General features: G+C 45.3%; 1 protein-coding gene across 3 annotated transcripts in view; it reads left to right on the plus strand.

The window, feature by feature from the left end:
- The window catches only part of Fat3 (FAT atypical cadherin 3), a 459,541-nt gene that overhangs the window by 393,172 nt on the left and 41,526 nt on the right, over positions 1-24,843 (plus strand). For all 3 annotated transcript variants that reach the window (XM_085689898.2, XM_087905857.1, XM_085689900.2), the window contains exons 13-18: positions 6,449-6,838; positions 9,290-9,504; positions 10,466-10,603; positions 11,424-11,567; positions 14,647-14,844; positions 17,041-17,839. In XM_085689898.2, coding sequence (XP_085546024.2) covers positions 6,449-6,838; positions 9,290-9,504; positions 10,466-10,603; positions 11,424-11,567; positions 14,647-14,844; positions 17,041-17,839 — 1,884 coding nt within the window. The remainder of the gene's footprint in view (positions 1-6,448; positions 6,839-9,289; positions 9,505-10,465; positions 10,604-11,423; positions 11,568-14,646; positions 14,845-17,040; positions 17,840-24,843) is intronic.

The following is a 24,843-nucleotide window of genomic DNA, read 5'->3' on the forward strand; positions in this document are numbered from 1 at the left end:
TTGACCCAGCCAGCCTCGTCTAACCAGTGAGCCCCAGACTAGTGACAGATGCTGTCTCAAAAATAAACAAAAAAGTAGATGGTACTTGAGGAACAACACCTAAGGTTGACTTTTGCCCCACAGACTGACATCCAAGTATCCACACCCAAGCTAACGTACACAGATACAAAGACAGTCTCTCTCCATATATGTGTGTGTATTTATATAGCATAATAAGCAAAAAGCTGTTCTCCAGAGATCTCAAAGAACTTTCACATGTACCCCCATTACTGAAGGAAAGGATCTTGTTCCTCCTAGCGGCAGATGGAAAAACTGTTCAAAGTTAAGTAGCTTCCCCGGGGGGTCTGTTCAGTGGATAGTGGCTTGGGGACAGTGAAGGGCTCTAAGGCCCCTTAAGACTCCTGGGTTCTTTTCCTTCTCCTAGAAACAGGTTTCTTTCAGTAGTGCTTGAGACACGTACCTGTTCTATGTCACACTCTGGGAATGAATCCAGAGTGACATTAGGATATAAAAATGGATTAAATAAAGCAATTCCATCCTTTACCAGCCATCTGAATAAGTTCCCCAACCCCCTGGCTGTAATTATAGACACCATCAGAATCCTCTGGGAAGCTTTCCACAGCCAAGGGTTAAAGAAACAAACATCCTAAAATAGCAACAGGACATGCTCCACGACTAAGGTCTGATTCGGAAAGACTAAAGTAAGGTAGGTAGGGCTGAACTATTTTTTTTTTCTCTAGTAAACTTTAATGCCTTGATCAGCTTAAGAGTCTTTGCATTTGACACACAAGTTACTGTTGTTATTACCCTTTCTAAAACCCAATTTCTCTTAAGTGTGAATCAAAACACTAGTTGTCAGACGAAATAGGAATTCCTTCTAAAGAAGCATGAATGGAGAATTTTGATTTCTCCCAAGTGATCACTGTGACTTGTGCCACGCCCCACTCACACACACACGTTGGCACACTCTCTGTACTGGATCAGGCCTTGTGCAAAACGCAGTAATGCAGGGATGGCCTCGAGGAAGACTCACAGCTGGGGGAATTTCTTCCTACTCTCGGCATTTTGTGTTCTTAAATGCCAAGGACCCCAGGGTTTGACTTCCTGTCTCTTAGGGCACATTGAGGCTCTGATTTGTAGTCACCTCCCACCGTGAGGCCTCCTGACAGGCATTATTCTGCCTGTCATCTGCTGGTGAGTTCCTCTGCTCACACATCCCCAAGCCTCCCGATGCAGCATCCTTCTCTCTTTGCTGATTTCCCTCCTCATGTACGTAGGCCTACTTTGTAGTTTACTCTAGAAATGGTCTGTTACACTGAATTGGTGACTCTCGGCTGGCTGAGAGCAGGCAGCCTCACACTACACTACAGCTGTATCAACACGGAGCCCTCTGCCTTCTTGTGAGCATCCATAACTCCCGTTGCTCTTGCATCTCCCCAAATGCTCCCTTTGTCTGTGGTGTTTCCACCTCAGCACTCCTGACAACATCTACTTTTCCTTCATGACTGAGTAACTTTAGTCTCTGAGAAACTTCTGACCAATCCTTCCTAATAATCCATTCTGCACGTTTGTCTCCCAAGAAACTAGGGACCTCTGAGGTTGCACAGAAGTGCTAGAGACGCTGAGTATGTCCTGGGCAGCAGGAGTCCTCAGACACTTACGAGCAAACGCATAAGTGAATAACTAAGTGAAGAGTGAATGAATTAGTCTGGTGTCCATCTTCAGTGTTGGAGTATCATCACTGGGTCACAGCAGAACACAGAAGTCCAGTATACTAGTAAAGATGGCGGTTTTTTCCAAAAGTCCCCTTTGTAGATTAATTAATTTAGCCACAATTAACTCCATCAGGCCTAGGACAAGACCAGGCTATGGGATCTGTAGTTTTCTCCATGTCACAGGGAATCTCACTGCACAAGAGCCAGCTTCTTGAGTGTATAGACCATGCTCTCTAAGCAGAATAATGTCCCTTACTTACTGGAGCCTTTTCCTGACTTAATTCTCTGATGTAACTGTGCTGGATGTCTGCATGTTTCTAGACAAAGGCCCTGGGGTTTTGTTTTGGGTTGGGGCCACAATCTTGTCATCAGACCCAGAGAAACAGTTGCTGTCAAACTTACTTGGCAGTCACCCGGGAGATGTTGGGCACAGTCAGCAGGGTCTCCCCGACCTAGTCATAGCAGCCTTCTGTCTTCTTTGGACCTTTCAAAGGGAGATTCAGACCCTGGGAGTTAACATCCTGCCCAGGAGAATGAGGCAGCTTCAGTCATCACTGATTGAAAAACTTTTAAATGGCACTTAAAGCAGAAGGCATTAGAAAGTATATTAAAAGGGCAGTAATTGCTATGCTAAAAGTATTGCTAGTTTCTGGACTTTGTCATCGGATCTTCCAGTTTAATTCTATATTATCCCAATATACATTTGAAAGATAAAACAGGAGCACTCAACCTAAGCTCTTTGGCTCCCTGGGATTGTATTTGCCTGCTACTGAAGATGAGAGAAGAATTTTAGGCCAGCCATTTCCTTTAATTGCCTTAATTAAAGAGTAAAATTTCGTTTAAAAATACTCTTTGCAGTAACTTTATAATGGGGCCTTTGACAAAAGCAATTTTCTAAGTCGCATTACTATCTTTCTAAGCATGATGAGCTAAAATGAACAATGGAAACAACCAGAAGAAAGCCTATACAATCTGTAGGCTAATTCTCCACAATTAGTTCAAATGGGATGTACATTAAGAATTAAAGCTGGGCTGGAAAAATCTCTTGAAAACTTGGATACTTTCCAAGCTTGGTATTAAAGAATTATTTCCTGAGAGCATGTATTTTTTTAACAGTTCATTTATTTATTTCAAAGTGTCCTGTGCCCACTGTATATGATCTAGAAAGTTAAGCACATGTGAAAAACAACTTCAAAATAGTTAACATTTTGGCTGAATTCCTTCAGCTTTTTCTTCACAAAAATAAACTTATAAACTTGATACTATTTTATGACCTGCATTTTTATACTGATTCATAAACAGATTCCCATGTCATCTATTATATTAAATGACATGTGCAAAGCACTCTATCTGCATATCAATGAACCCTAATTTATTCATCTGGTATCCATTGTAGAAAAAATTAAATAGTTACCAAGTTTTCTTTTCTACAGAATTAAATATATACTCAACAGCATTTTTGTTTGTTTTTTATTTTTTTATAAAAGAAAACAAACTATCTTTTTTCATTACACATACTAATCAAAGTTTCCACTCCCTCGCTTCCTCCCATTTTTTCCCATATCCCCAACCCCACCCCCATCCACTCCTCAGAAAGGAAAAGGCACATTGCTTTGGGGAAGGTCCAAGGCCCTCCCTATTATATCTAGACTGAACAAGGCATCTATCCAAAGATAATAGGTTCCCAAAAAGCCAGTACATGCAGTAGGAATAAATCCTGGTGCCACTGCCAGTGACCCCTCAGTCTGCCCCAGCTATGCAACTGTCAATCACATTCAGAGGGGCTAGTTTGATCCTATGCTTGTTCCTTCCAAGTCTGGCTGACGTTAGTGAGTTCTCATTAGCTCAACTCAGGTAAACTGTTTCAGTGGGTGAACCCATCATGGTCTTGAGCTCTTTGCTCGTATTCTCATTCCTTTCCACTTTTCAGTTGGACTTTGAGAGCTCAGTTCAGTCCTCTGATGTGTGTCTCTGCCTCTGTTTCCATCAGTTGTTGCATGAAGGCTCTATGGTGACATTTAAGATATTTATCAGCCTGACTACAGGGCAAGGCCAGTTCTGGCACCCTCTCCTCTATTGCTTAGGGTTTTAGTTGGGAATTCCTGGGAATTTCTCTAGAGCCAGGTTTCTGCTAACCCTATAATGGCTCGTTCAATCAAGATATCTCTTTCCTTGCTCTCATCTCTGTCCTTTCTCCATCTCGACTTTCCCATTCCCTCAAGTTCTCCTCGTCCCCCCTCTCCTCTACTCTTTCCCTTCCATCCTCCCTTCTCCCACACCCCTATGTTCCCAATTCTGTCAGGTGATATTGTCTATCTCAACTTTCTAGGTGGATCTAATTATGTTTCTCTTAGGCTTAGCTTCTCTAGGATCATGAAATATAGGCTCCATATCCTTTTTCTATACCTAGTATTGACTTATGAGTGAGCACATGACATATTCATCTTTTTGGGTCTGGATTATTTCACTCAGGATGGTATTTTCTAGCTCCATCCATTTGCATGCTAAATTCAAGATGTCATTGTTTTTTACCACTGAATAATACTCTAATGTGTAAATGTTCCACATTTTCTTTATCCATTCTTTGGTTGAGGGGCATCCAGGTTGTTTCCAGGTTCTGGATATTACAAATAATGTTGCTATGAACATAGTTAAACAAATATCTTTGTAATATGATTGAGCATCCTTTGATTATATACCCAAGAGAGGTACTGCTGAATCCTGAGGTAGGTTGGTTCCCAATTTTCTGAGAAACCACCATACTGATTTCCAAAGTGGCTGTACAAGTTTGCATTCCCACCAGCAATGAATTAGTGTTCCGTACTCCACATCCTCTCCAGCATAGGCTATCATTGGTGTTTTTGATCTTAGCCATTCTGACTGGTGTAAGATGGTAACTCATAGTTGTCTTGATTTGCATCTCTGATGACTAAGAACGTTGAATATTTCCTTAAGTGTCTTTCGGCCATTTGAGATTCTTCCATTGAGAAGTCTCTGTTTAGTTCTGTACCCCATTTTTTAATTGAGTTATTTGGAATTTTGAAGTCTAGCTTCTTGAGTTCTTTATGTATTTCAGAGATCAATCCTTTGTCTGATGTGGGGTTAGTGAAGTTCTTTTCCCATTCATTAGGCTGCCTTTTTGATTTATTGATCATGTCCTTTGCTTTACAGAATCATCTCAGTTTAAGGAGGTCCCACTTATTTATTGTTGTTCTCAATGTCTGTACTACTGAGTTATATTGAGGAAGTGGTCTCCTGTGCCCATGCATTGAAGACTACTTCCCATTTTCTCTTCTATCAGGTTCATTGTGGTTGGATTCATACTGTGGTCTTTGATCCATTTGGACTTGAGTTTTTGTGCATGGAGATAGATATGGATCAATTTCACTCTTCTACATGTTCACATCCAGTAGTGCCATCACCATTTGTTGAAGATGCTTTCTTTTACCATTGTATAATTTTAGCTTCTTTGTCAAAAATCATTCATTGGTGTGTGGATTAATATCTGGGTCTTTGATTTTATTTCATTGGTAAACCTCTCTGTATTTAGTCCAATACCAAGCTGTTGTCATTACTGCTAGCTCTGTAACAGAGCTTGATGTCAGGGATGGTGATGCCTCCAGAAGTTCCTTTATTGGACAAGATTGTTTTCGCTATCCTGGGCTTTTTGTTTTTCCATATGAAGTTGGTTATTGTTCTTTCAGGGTCTGTGAATAATTGTGTTGGGAATTTGATGGGGATTGCATTGAATCTATAGATTGCTTCTGGCAGAATTGCCATTTTTCTTATATCCAAGAGCATGGGAGATCTTTCCATTTTCTGGTATCTTCTTCAATTTCTTTCTTCAAAGACTTAAAGTTATTGTTGAGAAGGTCTTTCACTACTTTGGCTAGTGCTACCCCAAGATATTTTACGTTATTCATAGCTATTGTAAAAGGTGATGTTTCTCTGATTTCTTTCTCAACTTCTTTATCATTTGTATATAGGAGAGCTACTGATTTTTTTGTTGATCTTGTATCCTGCAACATTATTGAAGATATTTATTGGCTGTAGGAGTTCCCTGGTAGAGTTTTTGGTTCACTTATGTATACTATCATATCATCTGCAAATAACGAAAGTTTGACTTCTTCCTTTCCAATTTGAGATGCTTTTTCAGCATCTAAAAATATAATCATATGGCTTTTTTCTTTCAGTTTATTTATATGATGGATTATATAAATAGATTTTCATATTTTGAACTATCCATGCATTGCTGGGATAAAGCCAACTTAATCATGGTGGATAATTTTTTGATGTGTTCTTGGATTAGGTTTGCTAGTATTTTATTATGTATTCCATCTCTGTTCATAAGTGAGATTGGTCTGCGATTCTCTTTCTTGATTGAGTCTTTGTGTAGTTTTAGTATCAAGGTAACAATAGGCTCATAGAAAGAATTTAGCAATGTTCCTTCTGTTTCTATTATATGAGGAGTATAGATATTATACTATGATATGAATATGTTTCTATTATATGAGGAGTATAGATATTCTATGAGGAGTATAGATATTAGCTCTTTTTGGATGTTTTGGTAGAATTCTACACTAAAACCATCCAGCCTAAGGCTGAAGACTTCATTTCTGTATGGCCAGAGCTATTTCCACAGTGGCTTTTTTCCCTGGGCAGGTCTTTCGCAAGGAAAGGCGAGTCTCTTGGTGCTGTGCTTTTGTCCTCTCATGCTGTGTCACCTCCCACAGGTATCAACGGGAAGGTTGTGTACTCCCTGGAGGACTCAGCCAGCGGGGTCTTCTCCATCGACAGCTCCTCTGGTGTCATCATCCTGGAACAGCCCCTGGACCGAGAACAGCAGTCAGCCTACAACATCAGTGTCCGGGCCACCGACCAGAGTCCTGGACACTCCCTCTCCTCGCTCGCCTCGGTCACCATCACCGTCCTGGACATCAACGACAACCCCCCTGTGTTTGAGAGGAGGGATTACCTAGTAACGGTGCCCGAGGACACTTCCCTGGGTACCCAAGTTCTCTCTGTGTTTGCAACCAGCAAAGACATCGGCACGAACGCTGAGATCACGTATCTCATCCGGTCTGGAAACGAACAAGGGAAGTTCAGGATCAACCCAAAGACAGGTGGGTAGATGGCAATTCCAGTGATATTTCCTGTGTCTTCTGCCATCCCATCATCCTCCTGCCTCCCTGGCAGGGCCTGCATGCAGACTTCAGTGCCCAGCTCCTAACAATGACCCTCCTAAATTCCAAGCACTAAGCAGTGGGCTCACTGCTTGGGTCAGCAGTGTATGTTCTATAGAGCAGCTGTGAAGCTGTGATGTCTACATGCAAGCACAAGAGTGTGTTTGTGTCTCTTTTCCATTGGCTCTTCTTGGATCCCATGTGCTTATGGTAGCAAGGGAACATGAGATGAGCTGCCTCTGTACCCCGTCTACAAGTAACTGACCACTCTCTGGTCAGCACCATGACTGACACCGGCCATGCTCCCCTGTACAGCAAGCGGGAGCTTTGTTGTAGTCCAAACGGTGTGTGTCTGGGTGGTTTCCACTCCTCTTGATTCAGCGTACCTTTGGTGTGCGCCCTTCTGGAGGAGCGATTCTCTAATAGTCCAAGATATCCCCATTTTCCAAGCAGGAGGGAAGTTACTCACACCTCTGACCTTTGCCCATTTCCTAAATCACTCAGGAAACATGTCGCTATTGTGCGAGATGGCAGAGGAGGCCATTTCTCCTTAGTCAGTACATAGGAAAAGGGTAGTACCATGATCACCAATGTTCAATCACCATTGCCATTATTCTGCCGTCCTATTAAATCTTTGGGTAGGTATACTCACATATTCCAGATGATAAAAACAGAACTTTTGAGCAGTTAAATAATTTCCCCACCCTTTACTATTCGTAAGTAGATTATCTAATATTTGAATTTTTTTCTTCCTGGCTCAGGAATGCACACTGTAATCCTGTCATAACATAACTGTGTACAATTGTAAAAATGTACCCTAGAGTAAAAGAAGTAGAAGTATCGATTGACAGGCCGCATTAGCAGGATCTCCCGGCAGAAAGTGTTTATTAGGGTCATTACTTCAGATCAAACTGGATGAAGAGTTCACTCATTGCGATATGCATTAGCTTTGCCCTGTCCAGCTATGACAATCTGTATGAACACCATGGGGAGGTGGCTAAGGAGAGTTTAAAGTTGTCATTAGGTAACTAAACTGGAAAAGTTAAGCTCCAGGGGTAGTGAGTGCTCAGAAGAGGTACAGATTTTGTTTCCACCATCATCTGAAGGAAACTATTGGCAGTCTCAGCGCTGGAGTTCTCTGGCTGAGCATGCCCAAGAAAATGGCCTCTCATTTGACCTAATGATTGTTTTCCAGGGAAAGACAAACACCTGGGAACTGTCTTCTAGGCACAGTGGGTAGCTAGCAACTTGAGAGCACAGCACAGGGTCGCCACCAGACAGGGGTGGGACAAGAAGGGTGGGTGGCTCACTCTCAGAGTCCGTCTTAGAGGTCACCCTCAATTAGAAGCCTTCTTTTGTTCTGCTCACGTGATTCCTTGTGGTGGCATCACCTGGGCTACGTGGGTGTGAACACCTGGGGTATGTGGGTGTGAACACCTGGGCTATGTGGGTGTGAACACCTGGATTACATGGGCGTGAACACCTGGGCTATGTGGGTGTGAGCACCTGGACTACATGGGTATGAACACCTGGGTTATGTTGGTATGAATACCTGGGTTACGTGGGTGTCAACACCTGGGCCATTTGGGTGTGAACACCTGGGTTGGGTGGGTGTGAACACCTGGATTATGTAGGTGTGGATACCTGGATTATGTGGGTGTGGACACCTGGGCTACATGGGTGTAAACACCTGGGCTACGTGAGTGTGAACACCTGGGTTTTGTGGGTGTGAACACCTGGATTACATGGGTGTGAACACACAGGCTACATAAGTGTGGACTCCTGGGCTACCTGGGTGTGAACACCTCAGCCGTATGGCTGCAGACACTGAGGAGCTGCCGGTTTCCAGGAGCCCTTTTCACCTCATGCCACCCTGCCTTGAGAGTCCCTGTGTCCTTGCCCTTAGTGCATGCTAGCTCCAGACAGGCACATGATCAATGGGCACAGCAGCTGTGTGGTTAATTCAGTCAGCGCTGGCCTTCAGTGGGTACCTGATGACTGGGTAGGAGGGGCAGTGTCCTCCAGTCACGAGTGCACACTATGTGTTCTTCCTTCCCCAGGGGCCACTCAGAGACTTGAGGGACACTGCTCAGGGTTCTGTCCCTGTCTAGCTCTCTGGTTTCACAAGCAGAGACTTCTGCTGCCTGAAATAAACCCTGGAATTACACAGAAACTGCGAGCACTGCCCATTTCTTCAGGAGCGTGTCTGATAGATGGCTACGCTTTAACTGACCGTTTTCATTAGACATCCACAAAGTTTTCAGGGACTCACAAGCAAACGCCCAAACATTCAGTCTTGGCTAGGAATGATAGAAATCACACTTTGCCTACAGAACAGCTGAACCATGTTTCCCCCTAATCAAATATAAAGTTACCTATTTTCCTTTGAAGGGGGTATTTCTGTCTTGGAAGCTCTGGACTATGAAGTATGCAAAAGATTTTACCTGGTGGTAGAAGCTAAAGATGGGGGCACCCCAGCCCTGAGCGCGGCAGCCACCGTCAGCATCGACCTCACAGATGTGAATGATAACCCTCCTCGATTCAGTCAAGATGTCTACAGCGCTGTCATCAGTGAGGATGCCTTGGAGGGGGACTCTGTCATTCTGGTAGGTGCCAGCAGCATCTGAATTCTGGGACAAAACAACCTCACAGCGAAGAAATGAGCGAGGTCTGTGTTAGACTTTGTTTCCCCTCCTCCGTTCAATGTTTCAAGGATGTCGGTCACATGTGGGCTTTGAAGAGCTCCTTCTCCGGTTTGTGTGTTAGAAGGAGTCTTACAGGCTCATTTATATCAAGCTATAAATTACTAGTAATTGCTTTCCTTACCGAAGTATATACTTTCAAAGAAAATGCAAGATAGCATAGATGAGCTTTTTAAAGCTCCAAGGCAGCTAATCCATGACTACAGAATAACTGACCCGTGACTAAAGAGGAAATGCGTGGGGATTGTCCTACTGGAAAATGGGGATTCTCCAGTGTGAGTGTGAGAAAAGCCCGTGATTAAGGGAGCACGGCCCACTGTGGTGGACAGGCATGGCAATGGAAGAACAAGCCTGGTCACATGCTGTCCACAGTCAGGAAGCAGAGAGCAATGCTCCAATAGGTTCCTGTAATCTTCTTTTCCATTCCGTCTAGGGCCCCAACTCATAGGGAGGATGTCATCCACAGAAACCCTCAAATAGTCCCTAGAGCTGTGTCTCCAAGTGATTCCTGATCCAGCCACACTGAGTAAAGAGCCATCCCAAGTAACTGAGAATGCTGTTTGCAGAACTATAAAGAGGTCATGAAATTGGCTTTATCCATTAGCTCTGGGGTCTGTCATTATGATCTCAAACCTGATGAAAATCAGACCCAACTAATGTCAGACTCGGGGAATGTAAAAATTAATAAGGAAATAGATGTCTCGTGCTATTGCTGCCCTATTTGGTCCCAAAAAATCATCTCCTCCCCTGGGAACTTACCATGGGTAGGGGTGCTAGAGTACTGTCAGCCGGAGATGCTAAGTATCAACCTTTTGTCTTTCTCTTGCGTTATACCTTGTCTTTGCTTTCTCTCTTCTCTGTGAAGCTGATAGCAGAAGATGTGGATAGCAAACCCAATGGACAAATTCGTTTTTCCATTGTGGGTGGAGATAGGGACAATGAATTTGCTGTGGATCCCTTCTTGGGACTTGTGAAGGTTAAGAAGAAGCTGGACCGGGAACGGGTGAGTGGGCTTAGGTCATCCCTCACCATCCACTCCTACACCATCACTGGACTGTGGGCATAGGCTCATTATGAGTAGCAAGGAAATGCAGGTAGACATTTGGGATAGATTTCTGAAAGAATGTTATACTGATAATAGCTTTCGGCAGACATTGGAGATCTTAGCAAAAAAGACAAATATGTACCTTTCTGCATAGATTGAACTTTTTAGTCCATCATGAGTCTGAGAAAGGAGAACCCTTCAGCAAGGACGCTGCTCCTGGTTTCATCAGCAACTTCAGCCCTACGTGAGCTGGTCAGGAAAGATCATCTGAAGGCACTCAAGGAAAAGAATGATTCCGAAAATCCGTTTGTCCCAGACTGAAATAATTCTTGACTGAAATGTATGTTTTCAAAGAAAGTGAAATCTAGAAATGAACTCCAGAGCAATAATACTAAGAGGCAAACTGAATCTTCTAGTGATACAGCCCTCTAGCCCAGGAATATCAAAATCAGCGGTGTAGGTTAGTGACAACAGTTGTATCAAACAGAGGCTCAGGCCCAGCCTTAAAGGCAGTGGCTCCTCCCCTCAGGGAAGAGCTAGAACTATCAGGCTGGAGTTTTGGTGGGCACAACCCTAGTGGGTAGAGTCTGGGACATCTCTAAACACCCTGAAATACATAAACCAGCTCCCAACAGAGAAAGATCCAGCCCCAAATGATGATGGTGCCAAAGTCATCGTGATATGAGAAAGGTGACACAGCCAGAGACTTCAGGTTATCTGAGCATGTGCAGAAAGACGAGGCTCTGCAGTCCCTAACACCATCTCTGTGCCTTGTCAGGTGTCAGGATACTCCCTGCTCATCCAAGCAGTAGACAGTGGCATCCCTGCAATGTCTTCAACTACAACTGTCAACATTGATATCTCCGATGTGAATGACAACAGCCCAGTGTTTACACCTGCCAACTATACTGCTGTGATCCAGGTGAGCAAGTCCTGCCAGCTGGTTACTACCTGTGTGGCTCAGCCTCCTCCACTCTGCCTTGTTGAGCTGGGGCGTCTATAGAAAATAACGTAGAGCTGGAGACTCTGGCCGCTGGAGTTTATTGCTGACAGTTTCAGAGGCTGAGAAGATCAAGATCACGGCTTCCCCAGATCTTGTATCTGACAAGGGATCGCATTCTGTTCATAATGACGACTGTTAGCTGCGTCCTCACTTGGCAAAAGAGACCAACATGCTCCTTTGGGCTTCTGTCTGAGGATTCTAGGACCTCAACAGACCTGTCTCTTAATACTATTGCACCAGGACCTAGTTATAGCCTGTAGGTTACGAGTATCCAGTATCAACTCGTCTCTTTCTAAGGAAGGTATAAAAGCAAACTGTTTTCCCCCTCAATTGTTGAGAAGAGTTATTGAGTCCTGTTTCTTCTAAGTATTAGATGTTTCATATGCACAGCCTTTCCCCATCATGGTGTGTCACGGAGGATGTAGACCGACATACACTCTCCCATCCCGTGCACACATACCTTACAGTTGAAAGAGCCAAGGATCTGTAAGCGTGGATAGTCCTCTCAGGATCATGCAGCTGGAAAGCAGTCAGGATTCGAACTTGAATCTATCATGTAAACACATAATATGAATAATCTTTCTGCAGTGACAGGCTATCTTTAAGAACCCTGTTCTGAGTGGGAGAGGGATCAATAGGAACCAGCCCAGGACTTCAGATAGAGCAGCTCCTCTGTAAAGTCAGCTTCCATCGCAGTTTGTTTAGTACTTTAAATCCACCTGCCTTAAAGTCAGGCCGCAGGGTAGAGAAACTTACAGCTGGCGTTCTGCTTTCAGAAGATGGCAGACTTCTCCATTGGCCTATTGTTCAGCAGTTAGCTCAGGAGCAGGGTACTGGAGGCTGGAAGCCAGGCTAGGAAGATGTGCTGACCCAGACTGTGAGTGTGGAGGACTTGGAGACACAGCGAGAGATGCTCGTGCCTTACAGTTCACAGGAATTCTGGAGAAGCAGCTCTTACTGTACTGGCCTTGGTGTCACAGTGGCTCTCAAGTTCTCCAGAGCCTCTGAGAAGGAGTGAAAGGAGAGAGTGCTCGGGTCTCGGGAGAGCCCTTTGTTATAAGATGGACGCTCTTGAGTGTGGCCATCTATAACCAGCCTCCTTTATACAGTGACACTGAGCTGTCTGGTACCCAGGCTGAGATGTTCATGAAACAAATGCTACCCCTGTCTGCTCATCCCTGGCCATTGTCAGTGTAATCTCAGCCCTTCCTGGAGAGATTCTGATTTACCTCTCATCTGCTACTGCCAGCAGTCACACAGGTGATTGCTCTCCTCCCTCATCCCTGGCCCCCCTCCCCTCTTTCTCTTAGATCTCTATGGTTGTAGCCTGCCGGGGCACTCTCTGCCTCACCCCGCCCTGTACCCTCTTCAGACAAAATACACTTTGCCTTCTCCACATTCCGTTTACGACATGCATCCCTCAGCTGGATGGACTGTTTCAGATGCGGAAGTCAGCCAGGACTTCCTCCCCCGCAGGCCGGGCTTGTCTGTAATTTCACACCCTTCCTTCTTAGCCGGTGACCCCAAGGACACACATTCTCTCGCTCTTTCCATTTTTTTCTGCAGAGGAAATGGCCTTCAGAGAATGAGCAAACAAATCAATAAATCTTCTGTTTGTGTGGTGCTGAGTGTGTTGTCTGTGTAAAGCAGTAAATCTTCTCTGGGATGACATGGTCCCACGGTGGGCTCCAAAGAGAGCCAGTGCCTGCAGCCTGGTGATCAAGCAGGCAGAGATGGGGCAGAGCAGAAACCTCTGAGGTTCTCTCCTACTTCTTTTTCAGGGCTTCTCCCTTTTCACACCCAGAATAATGGGTTTATTCTAGCACCTGGTTATCTTTTTCCCTGTTTCCTTTTTCTTTCTCTTTCTTTTTTAATTTTAAATTTTCATTATTTAAATTTCAGCATATGTAGACATGGATTATCTAGAACTCATTCTATATTTTAGGCTAGACTCAAACTCATGACAATCTTTCTGCCTCTGCTACTCAACTGCTAGGAGTACCAGTGTGAGTCACTGTCCTCAGCAACACATAGTTGTCATAAATTAATCCAGCATATGAGTCTTGCACTCCACCAACACCCTGTACCCTGCTCCTCATCTCTTGGGACCCAAATATCTTAACTCTTCAGCTGGTGCCATCAGCAGGCTAACTCCTAAAGCCGACATCAGCCTAGACAGTGCTAAAGGCCTAAGTCTAGCTCAGTGAGTCAAAGAGACCGATACTGGCCTTGGCTACAGAGAATTTCATCCAGGGCTTTCAGAGTGAAGAAGATAAACTTTGACCCCAGAACTTCCTCATGTTCCTGTTGTAAGGCCAGGTTTCCAAAGTAGTTGTTAAAGTTGAAGACTGTCCCTCCTCCTTCTCAAGTTGATAAATGTGCTATCTACTTTCCTTTCCCTAGAAGAACACGGAACAGCCGAGTTGTGGACTGAGTTGTAAAAGTCCATTTGGTTTTATATGTTGACTGGAAAGTTGTTTGCATGTCCCCCCAAAATGCCTAGTGTGACACTGTGTTACAGTGTTGGGCCTCCACGCAATCACAATACAGCATAATCATGTTGTAACTAGGGTGAGAACCCACATTTCCCTCCCAGCAGGGTGATGCTGCCAGGCCCTGGGTGGATTTCCAAGGTCATCCCAGGCTGTGAAGGGTATGACTCAGAGCCCTGTAGACCGGTTCTGAGAGTGCTGGATGAGGGAGACCTGGACGTATCTTTGGAACCTAGGAACCTGTTCAGTCAAAGACGTGTGTTGTCATCTGCAGAGACTGCAGTCTCCTGGCACAGCAGCGAGGAGGCTACTACAGACGGAAAGAGGATGCTTGCCACCCAGCCTGTTTTCAGAAGACATAATAAGTACCATGGGGAATTCTTTATGGCGAACGTTTGATTCTAGCTTGGCACTCCCAGCCAGTAATGATGGTTTTGTTGTTGTTGTTGTTGTTGTTTTGTTTTGTTTTGTTTTTAACCTCCTTTTTGCAACACTCTTTTATACAGGAAAACAAGCCAGTGGGTACCAGCATCTTACAGCTTGTGGTGACAGACAGAGACTCTTTTCACAATGGGCCTCCCTTCTCCTTCTCTATTTTGTCGGGAAATGAAGACGAGGAGTTTGTGCTGGACTCCCTTGGAGTCCTGAGGTCAGCGGTGGTCTTCCGGCACGTGGAGTCCCCAGAGTACCTGCTGTGCATTCAGGTACAGCTTGGCCGTCTGTCCACACTGGGTGCTGCTCTCTCCCATGTCTGTCCCTTCTGCCTTCACTAAGTCAACACAGTAGCTCATGGTAGTGAAGGAATGTTCCTCTTCTAATCCCAAATTCAATGCCTGTGTTTGGTATTAAAAAAAGCACAAAGAGGCCTAAATGGCGGTTGTGAGTTGTACAAGGATCACAGAAAGCAGCCGTGAGTGATCAAGCACATGGAATTCCTGCCCAGGACTTTGCCTAGACCAACATTTGGATTCTAGACATAAACCTGAATGGTGCTCAAGCTGCTGTTGCCCACAGAAAGCTGCCTGACCATTGTGAAGGGTGGTGACAGTGGTATAGTGTCCAGCTATCTAAACAACGCCCTGTCTCAGAACATAGACTCCAGGGACAACAAGGAATTCTCAGTGTCTTCTCACTGCCCAGCACAGTTCTTTGCATGCCAGCCTAGAGCTCTGGGTATCACATCTCCCACAGTTCGCCCTCTGACTTCCTCATAGGAAACATCCACAAGATCCTTTCTTCCTCCAAGGGTCCCTGTTGCTTTACCCTCTCGTTCATATTCAAAGTCTCTCTGTGAGAGCCTGCTCCGGCTTCATTTCCTTCCAGTCCATCTCTACACCCATCCCAGGCCAATCCTTTGACTTTGTATCATAGAGACAAGAAAATGAAAATTCCCTAGTCCACTTCCTCTCATTTTATCAAAAAACCTTCATCAGGGCACAACTTTACCTATAGATTTCTGCTTTTATTGCTGCCCCTGGGCTGTAAAGACAGAGATGGGTGTTTATGATACAGATAACATAACTCAAACCTCCTACAGTCATCCAGTGCTTATGGAAAGTGCTTACCAGTTAAGGTAAAACTGTCCATGACTGGCAAGCCTTGCAATCCTGGGGCCTCAGCCTCTGGTCTTTAGATTCTGAATGCCAGGGTCCTTAGCTATACATCATTTCGCCATCCATCTCTGGCACAGGCTCCCTGTCCTGACACCTTCTGTCCAGTGACATCACGCCTTTCTGAGAGTTGTCTGGCCTCTTGCATAGGGGTGGGCAACCTCTGGCAGATCTATGAAATTCAAAATCATCAATGCTCTTTAAGGTGGCCACAGTTTGACTCCATATTCAATCTAATTTACCAAACTTCCTTCCACCTTCGGGAAATCTCCATTTTAGCATCTCATGATTCACATATCCAAGTAAACAGATACTGATGGTAACGATGCAAATAACAGTGCACACAACTGCTTGCTAAGTGTTTGTATGGGCGATGCCTGTGCTGAGCACTTCGCAATCACTTCCTCTTTTAATTCCCACAAGAACCCTAGGGGCTGAAACTACTGCTAGATTCATGTGTTAAAGATGCAAAGCTCAGAGAGGTCAAGTGAAGCTTACTCAAAACCACAAACAAAATGTGTAGAAAGCTAAGATTCAAAGCCTGTATGGTGCCCAGGGCTTGGATTCCCACTGCCATCCACATTTGAGGATACATTTCCTCTGCGGTAGCTCTGTCTGCAGGGTCACTGAATCCCTGAAGATCTGACCCATGGGGACCTGACTTTATTCTGAAGCATGACACCATTGACCCCCCATCATGCATGACAGGTGTTCATAAAGACCTGTTGTCAAGGTGATTGTTTCATCGGTTCCTCTGTTAGGAGAGAAGGGGGGTTTTCAAGCTGCCCACTTCCCCTTCAGTGTGTCATCTTTTGTATCCTAAATCTTCCTATGATGTAATTCTCATTTAAGTAATGGCATTTCTTCTGTGTGCCAAAAGGTGTCACTTGGTCCAGCCAAAAGGAAAGAATCCAAGAGAAAACAAAGATTCCTTCTCCAAGTGAGAACATCCTTGATGGAATATTTTTTTCTGTTTTCTGTCCGAAATTAAAATAAGACAAGCCTGGTGTGGGCAAGCTGGGTCTTGTAGCATCCTGCCCATCATCCCTCGCTCACCCCACTGGCTTGATTGTGTTGACACATTTTATTGCCCATCATACGGCCCCAGAGAATGACAGAATGTGATAAACCTCTCCTCTACTTAAGTGCCCACCTCAGCAATTTTCAGAATATTGACAAGGAATGGAGGAAGAAGTGAACCTGGTAGAAGGTCCAGAGAGCTGCTGTCTCAGGGTGACATTTCAATTATCAGTCTTAACTCTCTGTTTGTCCACCTCTTGGTATCCTTAGGCAAAGGACTCGGGAAAGCCGCAGCAAGTTTCTCATACCTACATCCGGGTGCGGGTCATTGAGGAAAGCACCCACAAACCCACAGCTATCCCTCTGGAAATCTTCATTGTCACCATGGAGGATGACTTTCCTGGTGGGGTCATTGGAAAGATCCATGCCACAGATCAGGACATGTATGACGTGCTCACGTTTGCCCTGAAGTCAGAGCAGAAGAGCTTGTTCAAAGTGAACAGTCACGATGGGAAAATCATCGCACTGGGAGGGCTGGACAGCGGGAAGTACGTCCTGAACGTCTCTGTGAGTGATGGCCGCTTCCAAGTGCCCATCGATGTTGTTGTGCACGTGGAGCAGCTTGTGCATGAGATGCTGCAAAACACGGTCACCATCCGCTTTGAGAATGTGTCCCCCGAGGACTTTGTGGGTCTGCACATGCATGGGTTCCGGCGCATCCTGCGGAATGCGGTCCTCACCCAGAAGCAGGACAGCCTGCGCATTATCAGCATCCAGCCGGTGGTGGGCACCAACCAGTTAGATATGCTGTTTGCTGTGGAGATGCGCAGCAGCGAGTTCTACAAGCCGGCCTACCTGATCCAGAAGCTGTCCAACGCCAGGAGGCACCTGGAGAACGTCATGCACATCGCAGCCATCCTGGAGAAGAACTGCTCGGGACTGGACTGCCAGGAGCAGCACTGTGAGCAAGGCTTGTCGCTGGATTCCCACGCGCTCATGACCTACAGCACAGCTCGCATCAGCTTCGTGTGTCCGCGTTTCTATAGGAACGTGCGCTGCACCTGTAACGGTAGGTTCAGCTAAATGGCTCTCCTTCTCTATTGGTTATTTTCCTCACTGCTGTTACAAAATACCTGGAAAAGACACTTAAACGAGAGTCTATTTTGTGTCACAGTTTGAGGGTACAGTCTGTCACTGAAGGGAAGTTATGACAGCAGGACATCAATGCAGCCAATCACATCTGTATCTGGAGTCATAAAGTGGAGAGCAGGGAATGCTGGTGCTTCGTTCCCATTCCCTCCTTTATTCAGTTTAGGACCCCAGCCCATGGACGATGCTGCCCATATTCACGGTGGGTCTTCCCAGATCAAGCAAACCTTTCTAGAAACACGTTTGTAGGTGCACGTGGGTATTTCCATGGTGATTCCAAAACTAGTCAAGCTAACGGTGAAGATGAATCCTCCCACCTCCCACCTCTGAGAACTCAGAGGGAAACCGACATGCCTCTCTTGCATTCAGGCACTCATTCACCTAAACAGTAATTCTCACGTGCCTAATGCAGATGCTGGGGTGTAGAAGAAACTAGAAAAGGGAAAAGTTGGGCCCCATAGTCATGGACCTGTAGCTTAGTCTTTGAGTGATGACCACTCCTAGGTGCCATTGATGTCACTGTGCATAAAGAGCAGCCAATGCACGAAATGCCGCAACCCTGTTGCCGCCTGCTTTGATCTTACTGTTGGAGTATAAACCCCGCGGCAGACTCAGCCAAGGCAGCATCCTGTAGGCAGAGATAAACTCAGGTAGGGATCAGGGGAGGGTTTGCCTGAGGGAAGCTTAAAGGATGAGAAAGGAACCCATCCCAGCGAGAATGAAAGCACTTCCCCCTCTGGAAGAAGTGGCAGCCATGACAAATGAGACTAGAGAGGGCCATATCCACCCTCAGCCATTAGCTAGGATGAAGAATTAGGAAGGACCCTGAAGCAGCAGGAGATGCCCGCTGATTAGAAGGGAAGAGGTGAGGGGGTAGGGTATGTCCATTACAAAGGGTGCAAAACAGGCAGGCTAGAGGGTTCTGCTGGTGAATGAGTTAGGAAGCTGTAGCACAGGTTAATAGCAGTACCATTTGCCTCCCTGAAAAGCAAGCCAGATGTTTACTAGTGCAGTCAACCGGCAGGCTAACCTCAGAGCTGAACAGACTAAGCGTCCTGCTTGTCGTTGAACCTTGACCTTGACTGATCAAAGGTCATAGCTGTACAGTCACAGGCCCTCAGTAATCAGTGAGAAGAATTGTTCTCTCTGGCTCTTTTCCTCTCTTTGACTTGGGAGCCATAAATTCATAGCCCTCTCTAAGAAAATCACACTGGAGTTGCTCTATCCAACGTGAACTCGGTCCACAGGGACTGTGGCCATAAGAGAAGCCATTTATAAAACATCCTTGTGGATAGTTGAGGACAGGCAGCAACTCAGGCCTCTTAAGCACCATTTTGGTTGCAGTTTGGAGAAAAAGCTCATCAAAGGGAAGGCTGGGGACCTCAGTCCCCTGCAGGAGCCATTTTGACAGCCTCAGAGCATCCTTAAAGAATGGAGACGTGCCCTCTGATGCGAGTGACTTTGGTTTGCATTTTCATCAGCGATGCAGTGACAGCCAGATCTGCAGCATATGTACTTAAGCGAGCTACAAAGTAATTCAGCACAAGCATGCTAGGGAAATGCATATCTGGCAGATGCCACCATGAACAATTTATGAGTGCCAGCTGTCCAGGTCTTGTCTAGTTGTCCTTTGCAGACAAACTGATTTATGCAGCAAAGCTGTGTTAAAGAACCCACGCGGTGGTTCACGACAGGGTTCATAAGGAGTTCGGGACAGGACGGGGCAAACTCTGCGGGGGAAACTGCAGCAACACATCAATCCTCAGACTCTGAGAACTCAGAGGAAAGCAGAATGCTTTGAGGCAGCAATGTCCTAGACAGTGAGGATCCAGTGCAAAGCACACAGCCTCCTCAGGAGCCAGTGACGATGAGGCGGCCTTGCTAGCTCCTGCCTACTGGAAAGCAGCTCAGGGAGAGACAGCAAGCACCCTCCTGTAGCCCAGGGAAGCCTTCTGTGGAATGTTTACAAAGAGACTGAATATGTGGGGGCTCTTCAGATATAAACAGAGCTCAAGACATTGGGGTTAGCCAGCTTAGCAACGTGTCTTTATAGGAAAGACATAGTGGATTATTTATTATTTGTTTGTTTATTATTTTAATACAAAGGTTTGCTCTGTGGTTTATATATTATCCTGGTATTCTAAATGCAATGTTTCAAGGTCATGTCCCCACCTAGGACTGCTATAGTCCCTTTAAATCTTTCTACTCTCAATGAACCTAGAATGTGAATGATTTTGTTACTCAGCCCCTTGGGAAGGGAAGAGGAGGCCTTCCGAACACACCCTAAGCCTCTCTCTAGTGAGACTTGGCTTGCTCAGGAGAGTTCTCGGCTCTAAGTCAATCTTAAAATGAAGCTGAAAAATAAAATTCTAAAATGTACTATAAATAGAGTTGGAAATATCAGGCACGGGCTCATCTTCAGCAGACAATGCAAGGGTAACCTCCAACAAGAGAGCTGTGTGTCTTGGCCAGGCTCGCATATGACCTCACACTGGTTCAACACAAAGATCAGAAACTGTTTCCTCAAGGCCCATGTGTCGAAGGCTTGGTTTCCAGCTGATAGAATTCATTTAAAATGTATGTGTGTGTGTATGTGTGTGTGTGTGTGTGTGTGTGTAATATGTGTATACTTGCACATGTGTTCACACGTATGTGCCTGCATGTACACATGTGTATATGTGTGTGTGTATATGGAGGCCAGATGCCAGGCATCTTTTTCATTCTCTCTGCATTTTAGATATTGAGGCGGTGGTCTCTTGCTGACTCTAGAGCTTGCTAATTTGATTAATCTATCTAGTAAGCTTGTCCCTGTCACTGTAGTCTGTGCTCTGGTGTCTTATGTGGGTTTGGGGGAAGTCTGAATTCAGAATTGAAAAGTCCTTTCTCTTATCCATCACCTCAGCCCCACTGCTGGGCTTTGAGGAGGTGAATGGAGCATGCCCATTCTAAATTCATCTGTGAATTAGTCCACTCATGAATACATAGTTGGATAACTTGTAGAGGTGGCTCTGATGGATCAAAGAGCACACCTTGAAGAGGTTGTTCATTAATTCTTTTCTGTGTCTCTCTGCTCCCTGGCTGCCGGGAGGTGAGCAACTGCTCCATCACTGTCTCTCACCATGGTGTCTGCTTTACCTCAGGCAGGGAGGACCGGTGACAGTGGGTCTACGCCTTTGAAACTACGAACCAAATCAAACCTTTCTGTTTCAGCTTAGTTTACTCAGCTATTTTATCACAGAGACAAGGGGTGGGGGACATAACAAAAAGTAACAGATCTCCATCATAATAGCAGTTACCTTTCTTTTCATTTCAACCAGAATCTCAGTGATATGTGCTCCCTGAGACTTCTCAGTTAATCATATTTCCTAGTAGAGTGGTCAGTGTGATCCCGGGAAAACAGATGGTGTCTCAGACACAGTTTGCAACAGGCTTGCAGCAGGTGCCAAGCCTCATAGTCAGGTGTAGACAGTAGGCTTGGGTCATAGCCAGGAGTCTATCAACACGTGTGCCTCTACTGCTGATGACCAGGAAACCAAACATGGAGGAGTGTCACAAGTTAAAGAAGAATAAATTCTCCCTTGGGCTCAAGGGGCAAGCTATTGTCCCTCTCTGTAGTTTCCGTGGAAGTGGAAGTAGAACAAAGCAATGTAAACAGTTAGCAGGTGCTCGCTTTTGGGGCGTCTTTTCATTTATTAAAAATCAGGGATCACTGAATTCAACAGACATTCCTCTCCCCAACACACACAGACACCCACACTCTAACTCACACACTAGTGTGGCGCTTCTTCTATTTATCCTGGGAGACTGACAGATTCATTAAATGGTCTTCCCCAGCACTTGGTGCAAGAATTAGCATGATAAATGAATGTAGTGATCATTTAGGGCTATATAGTGATGTTTATACAGAGTTGGCCTCACGACTCTGCCCCCCTCCCAACTTCTAGTTCATCTTTTTCTCATGCAGATTTTTGGGTCCAATTATCATCATTAGCATCTTGAACCAAAATGCTGAGTTGTGCTAACAAGTGGAATCCAATGTGAATTTTACTGCCAAATAAGCTCATTAAATCCCAGCTACCCTGAGACAATCCCTTTGAACAAAACTAGAGAGACGAGGCGCGGAGTTCTGGTGTCCTGAGATGACTCCACGTGAACATTGGGAAGTCAATGAGTGTTGGCACGCCAGTCAGGAAGTCTGACATCAAATTAAATAGGGAGTGAGAGATGTCATAGCCCTCCCATGGCTAAGCAAAAGGGATGGGCATCAAAACAGCACGTGAGACTAGACTGATTATACTCATTTTAAATTTTTCATTAGCTGCCCAAAAAATATGAAATAGAAATATATCAAAAAGGACATATTGCCTACAATAGGCTCCCAAGGTGACCATCAGCATTTAAAGTCAGTGTTTTATAGCCACTGTGGCAGAAGCAGCTGCCTGGTTTGTCATATTTATTCAGATAAGAAACAGAGAAGGGAACCTAGAGGGCCCAGGGAGATGGCTGGGCATTTCCATCAGTGATGCTCCGTGATAGGCAGATGAGGGAGACAGCAGGCATGCCCTCCACCAGTAGGGCGGGCACAGCAGCTGCACAGAGCAGCGTCTGGGCACTGGAGCTGATGGTGTCAGCTGTGGTGGGGTTGGGAGCCTGACGATTCCCTTATCTCAGCTCCATTCAGATCACGCCTGAAATGGACATTTAAGCAAAGTAATGAACTTGGGAAGAGCACTTGTGAGCATAGAGGTGGAGTTGATAAGGGATTTATCACAGATCTTAAGCTCCAGGATTAGTAGAGAGACACACAGGAAGGAAGTGAGACCCCAAAGCTTAGGTGTGGGCTTCTCAAAGGACAGTCACCGCTCACTATCTTTCTTACAATCATAAATACGATTTGAGTGTTTTTGAAGTTATTATGACTGACAGATTGCTAAGGGATTTAGACAAGATCACAAGGTGGTTCCTGAGGTTTATCAGACAAGACTACAGTTAATTAGATAAAAGTGTAGACGCCAAGGATGCAGGAAGTTGGGATCGCCTCACTCACCATAAACAAAGTCAGTCTACTTGTTTGTGAGACTCTCAGCAAATATCCAGAAGAGAGGGGGGGCCCTCTAGAGGACGTCGTCATTCAAGACTTAAGCTGAGTTTATTATTTTAATATTCCTAATAGAAATATTTTCTCTACGGACGGCAGTCTTTACAGTCAATGTTACTTGTACTAGAATTCTTGATTTTTACCTGGCAAAAGGCCTTTACCAGACTCTGGGATGAGAGGCTCCTTTTTCTTCCGAGGTCCGTATAATTCTGTCTTTCTACATAGCCTCATTGGGAACTGAGTGGAGTCTGGCAAAATGCCTGGAATTAGGCAGGGGGCCATAGGGGAGGAGGTGGGGGTTCCTAATGAAGAGTGTGAGAGCCAAGGCATGGAAATGAAGACGTGCACAGTGCACCCACAGGTCGAAGTAGGGATGGACAAAAGACTTAATATTTGTTGGTCCATGACCAGTTTCCAATTCTATTTTACACTGTTAGAATAACCCTGGACACAGTGATCCTATAAAGGAATCAGCTTTCTTTAAAAACTGATGAACCCAAGACACGAGAATGTCTGTTGACAGGTTCGCAGCTGCAGAACTCATAAATGGCTGAACCAAGATTCCTATCTGGCCATCTTACTGGAAGCAGTTGTCAGCCACAATACCTTGCTACCTCTGGGCAGCTATAAGATGAGCTTGGAGACCTCCCAACCCAACCGCCCCACACTGCAGATATCCAGTCTGCTTCATCCCTGACGTGAAAATTCAGCTAAAGTTTAAGCACCAGCCCAGGGTTTCTCCAGATGATTGTATTCCGCTCCACCAAAATCCATCTTCTTGCCTCACACAGATTCAGCCTTGACAAACACACAGAACCTTGCCTGCTCATCCTTGCTCTGCAACCTGCCTTGGATAGCTAACGGTAATGGTTATGAGTCCACGGGTCATTTTTTCTCAACCAAACACCAGTGTTCATTTACTCCTTGATATAAACAATAGCATGCTACCAAGAGTAAGAAGGGGCAAAATCGGGGTATAGAGTAGATAAAAAGGAGTGAAGTGCCAGTTTTAATTGGAGGAGTTCGAGAAGGATATTGGAAGCAGGGGTTTTTAATGATGGGATCTAGCCAATCAGGAATGCATGTTGAGCTAAGGAGACAGTAAAGATAATAGCCCAAGCTTTGGGCAGCATGTGAAGATGCATGGTGAAATGGTTGGCCCTGTCCTTATCCCCACGAAGCCTAAAGCAGAATCATGATGTTAAGAAGGTAGCAGAGCTGCGATGGATGAGCTGGATAGGAAGGAATAGGAACAGCCCTTGGAATAGACACCATGGGACAGGGAAGGGGAGCTTAGTTAAATCAAATGAGGAATTCTGAGGCAGCAAAATACTTGAAACTTGGTTCTGAGCTTTTGCAAAGTAAAACCAAATTCTGAACTGGGTTCGTTCTCAGGCTAGAGTTTGTTGGTGCTAATTGTCTGAGGACATTCCATCCACACAAGATGGCTCTAGGGAGGATGTCTTGAAGAAAACCAAGCTTGGCCATTAGTGAAATAATAATAATAGTAATAATTGTGAGACGCACCCCTTGACCAGCAAGCAGGGATGACCACGAAATCGAGAATCCTTCCCAAATCACAACTTTATTGGAGCACTCGGTTGAAGGGGGAATGGGGGACGAGAGAGAGAGAGAGAGAGAGAGAGAGAGAGAGAGAGAGAGAGAGAGAAGCCGAGCGGCAGCTGCTTTTCTAGGGTGGAGAGGCTCGGATACTGATTGGTTAATACCATTCCGATGAAGCCCGGGGTTTCGGGATAGGCTAGGGAACTAAGGCCCAGTTATGCAAAATACAAGCCCAAGGCGCTCTGGCCGCGCCTTTTTACCTC

Source organism: Myodes glareolus, chromosome 4 (assembly GCF_982192425.1).
Source record: "Myodes glareolus chromosome 4, mMyoGla1.1, whole genome shotgun sequence".
Lineage (NCBI taxonomy): Eukaryota > Metazoa > Chordata > Mammalia > Rodentia > Cricetidae > Myodes > Myodes glareolus.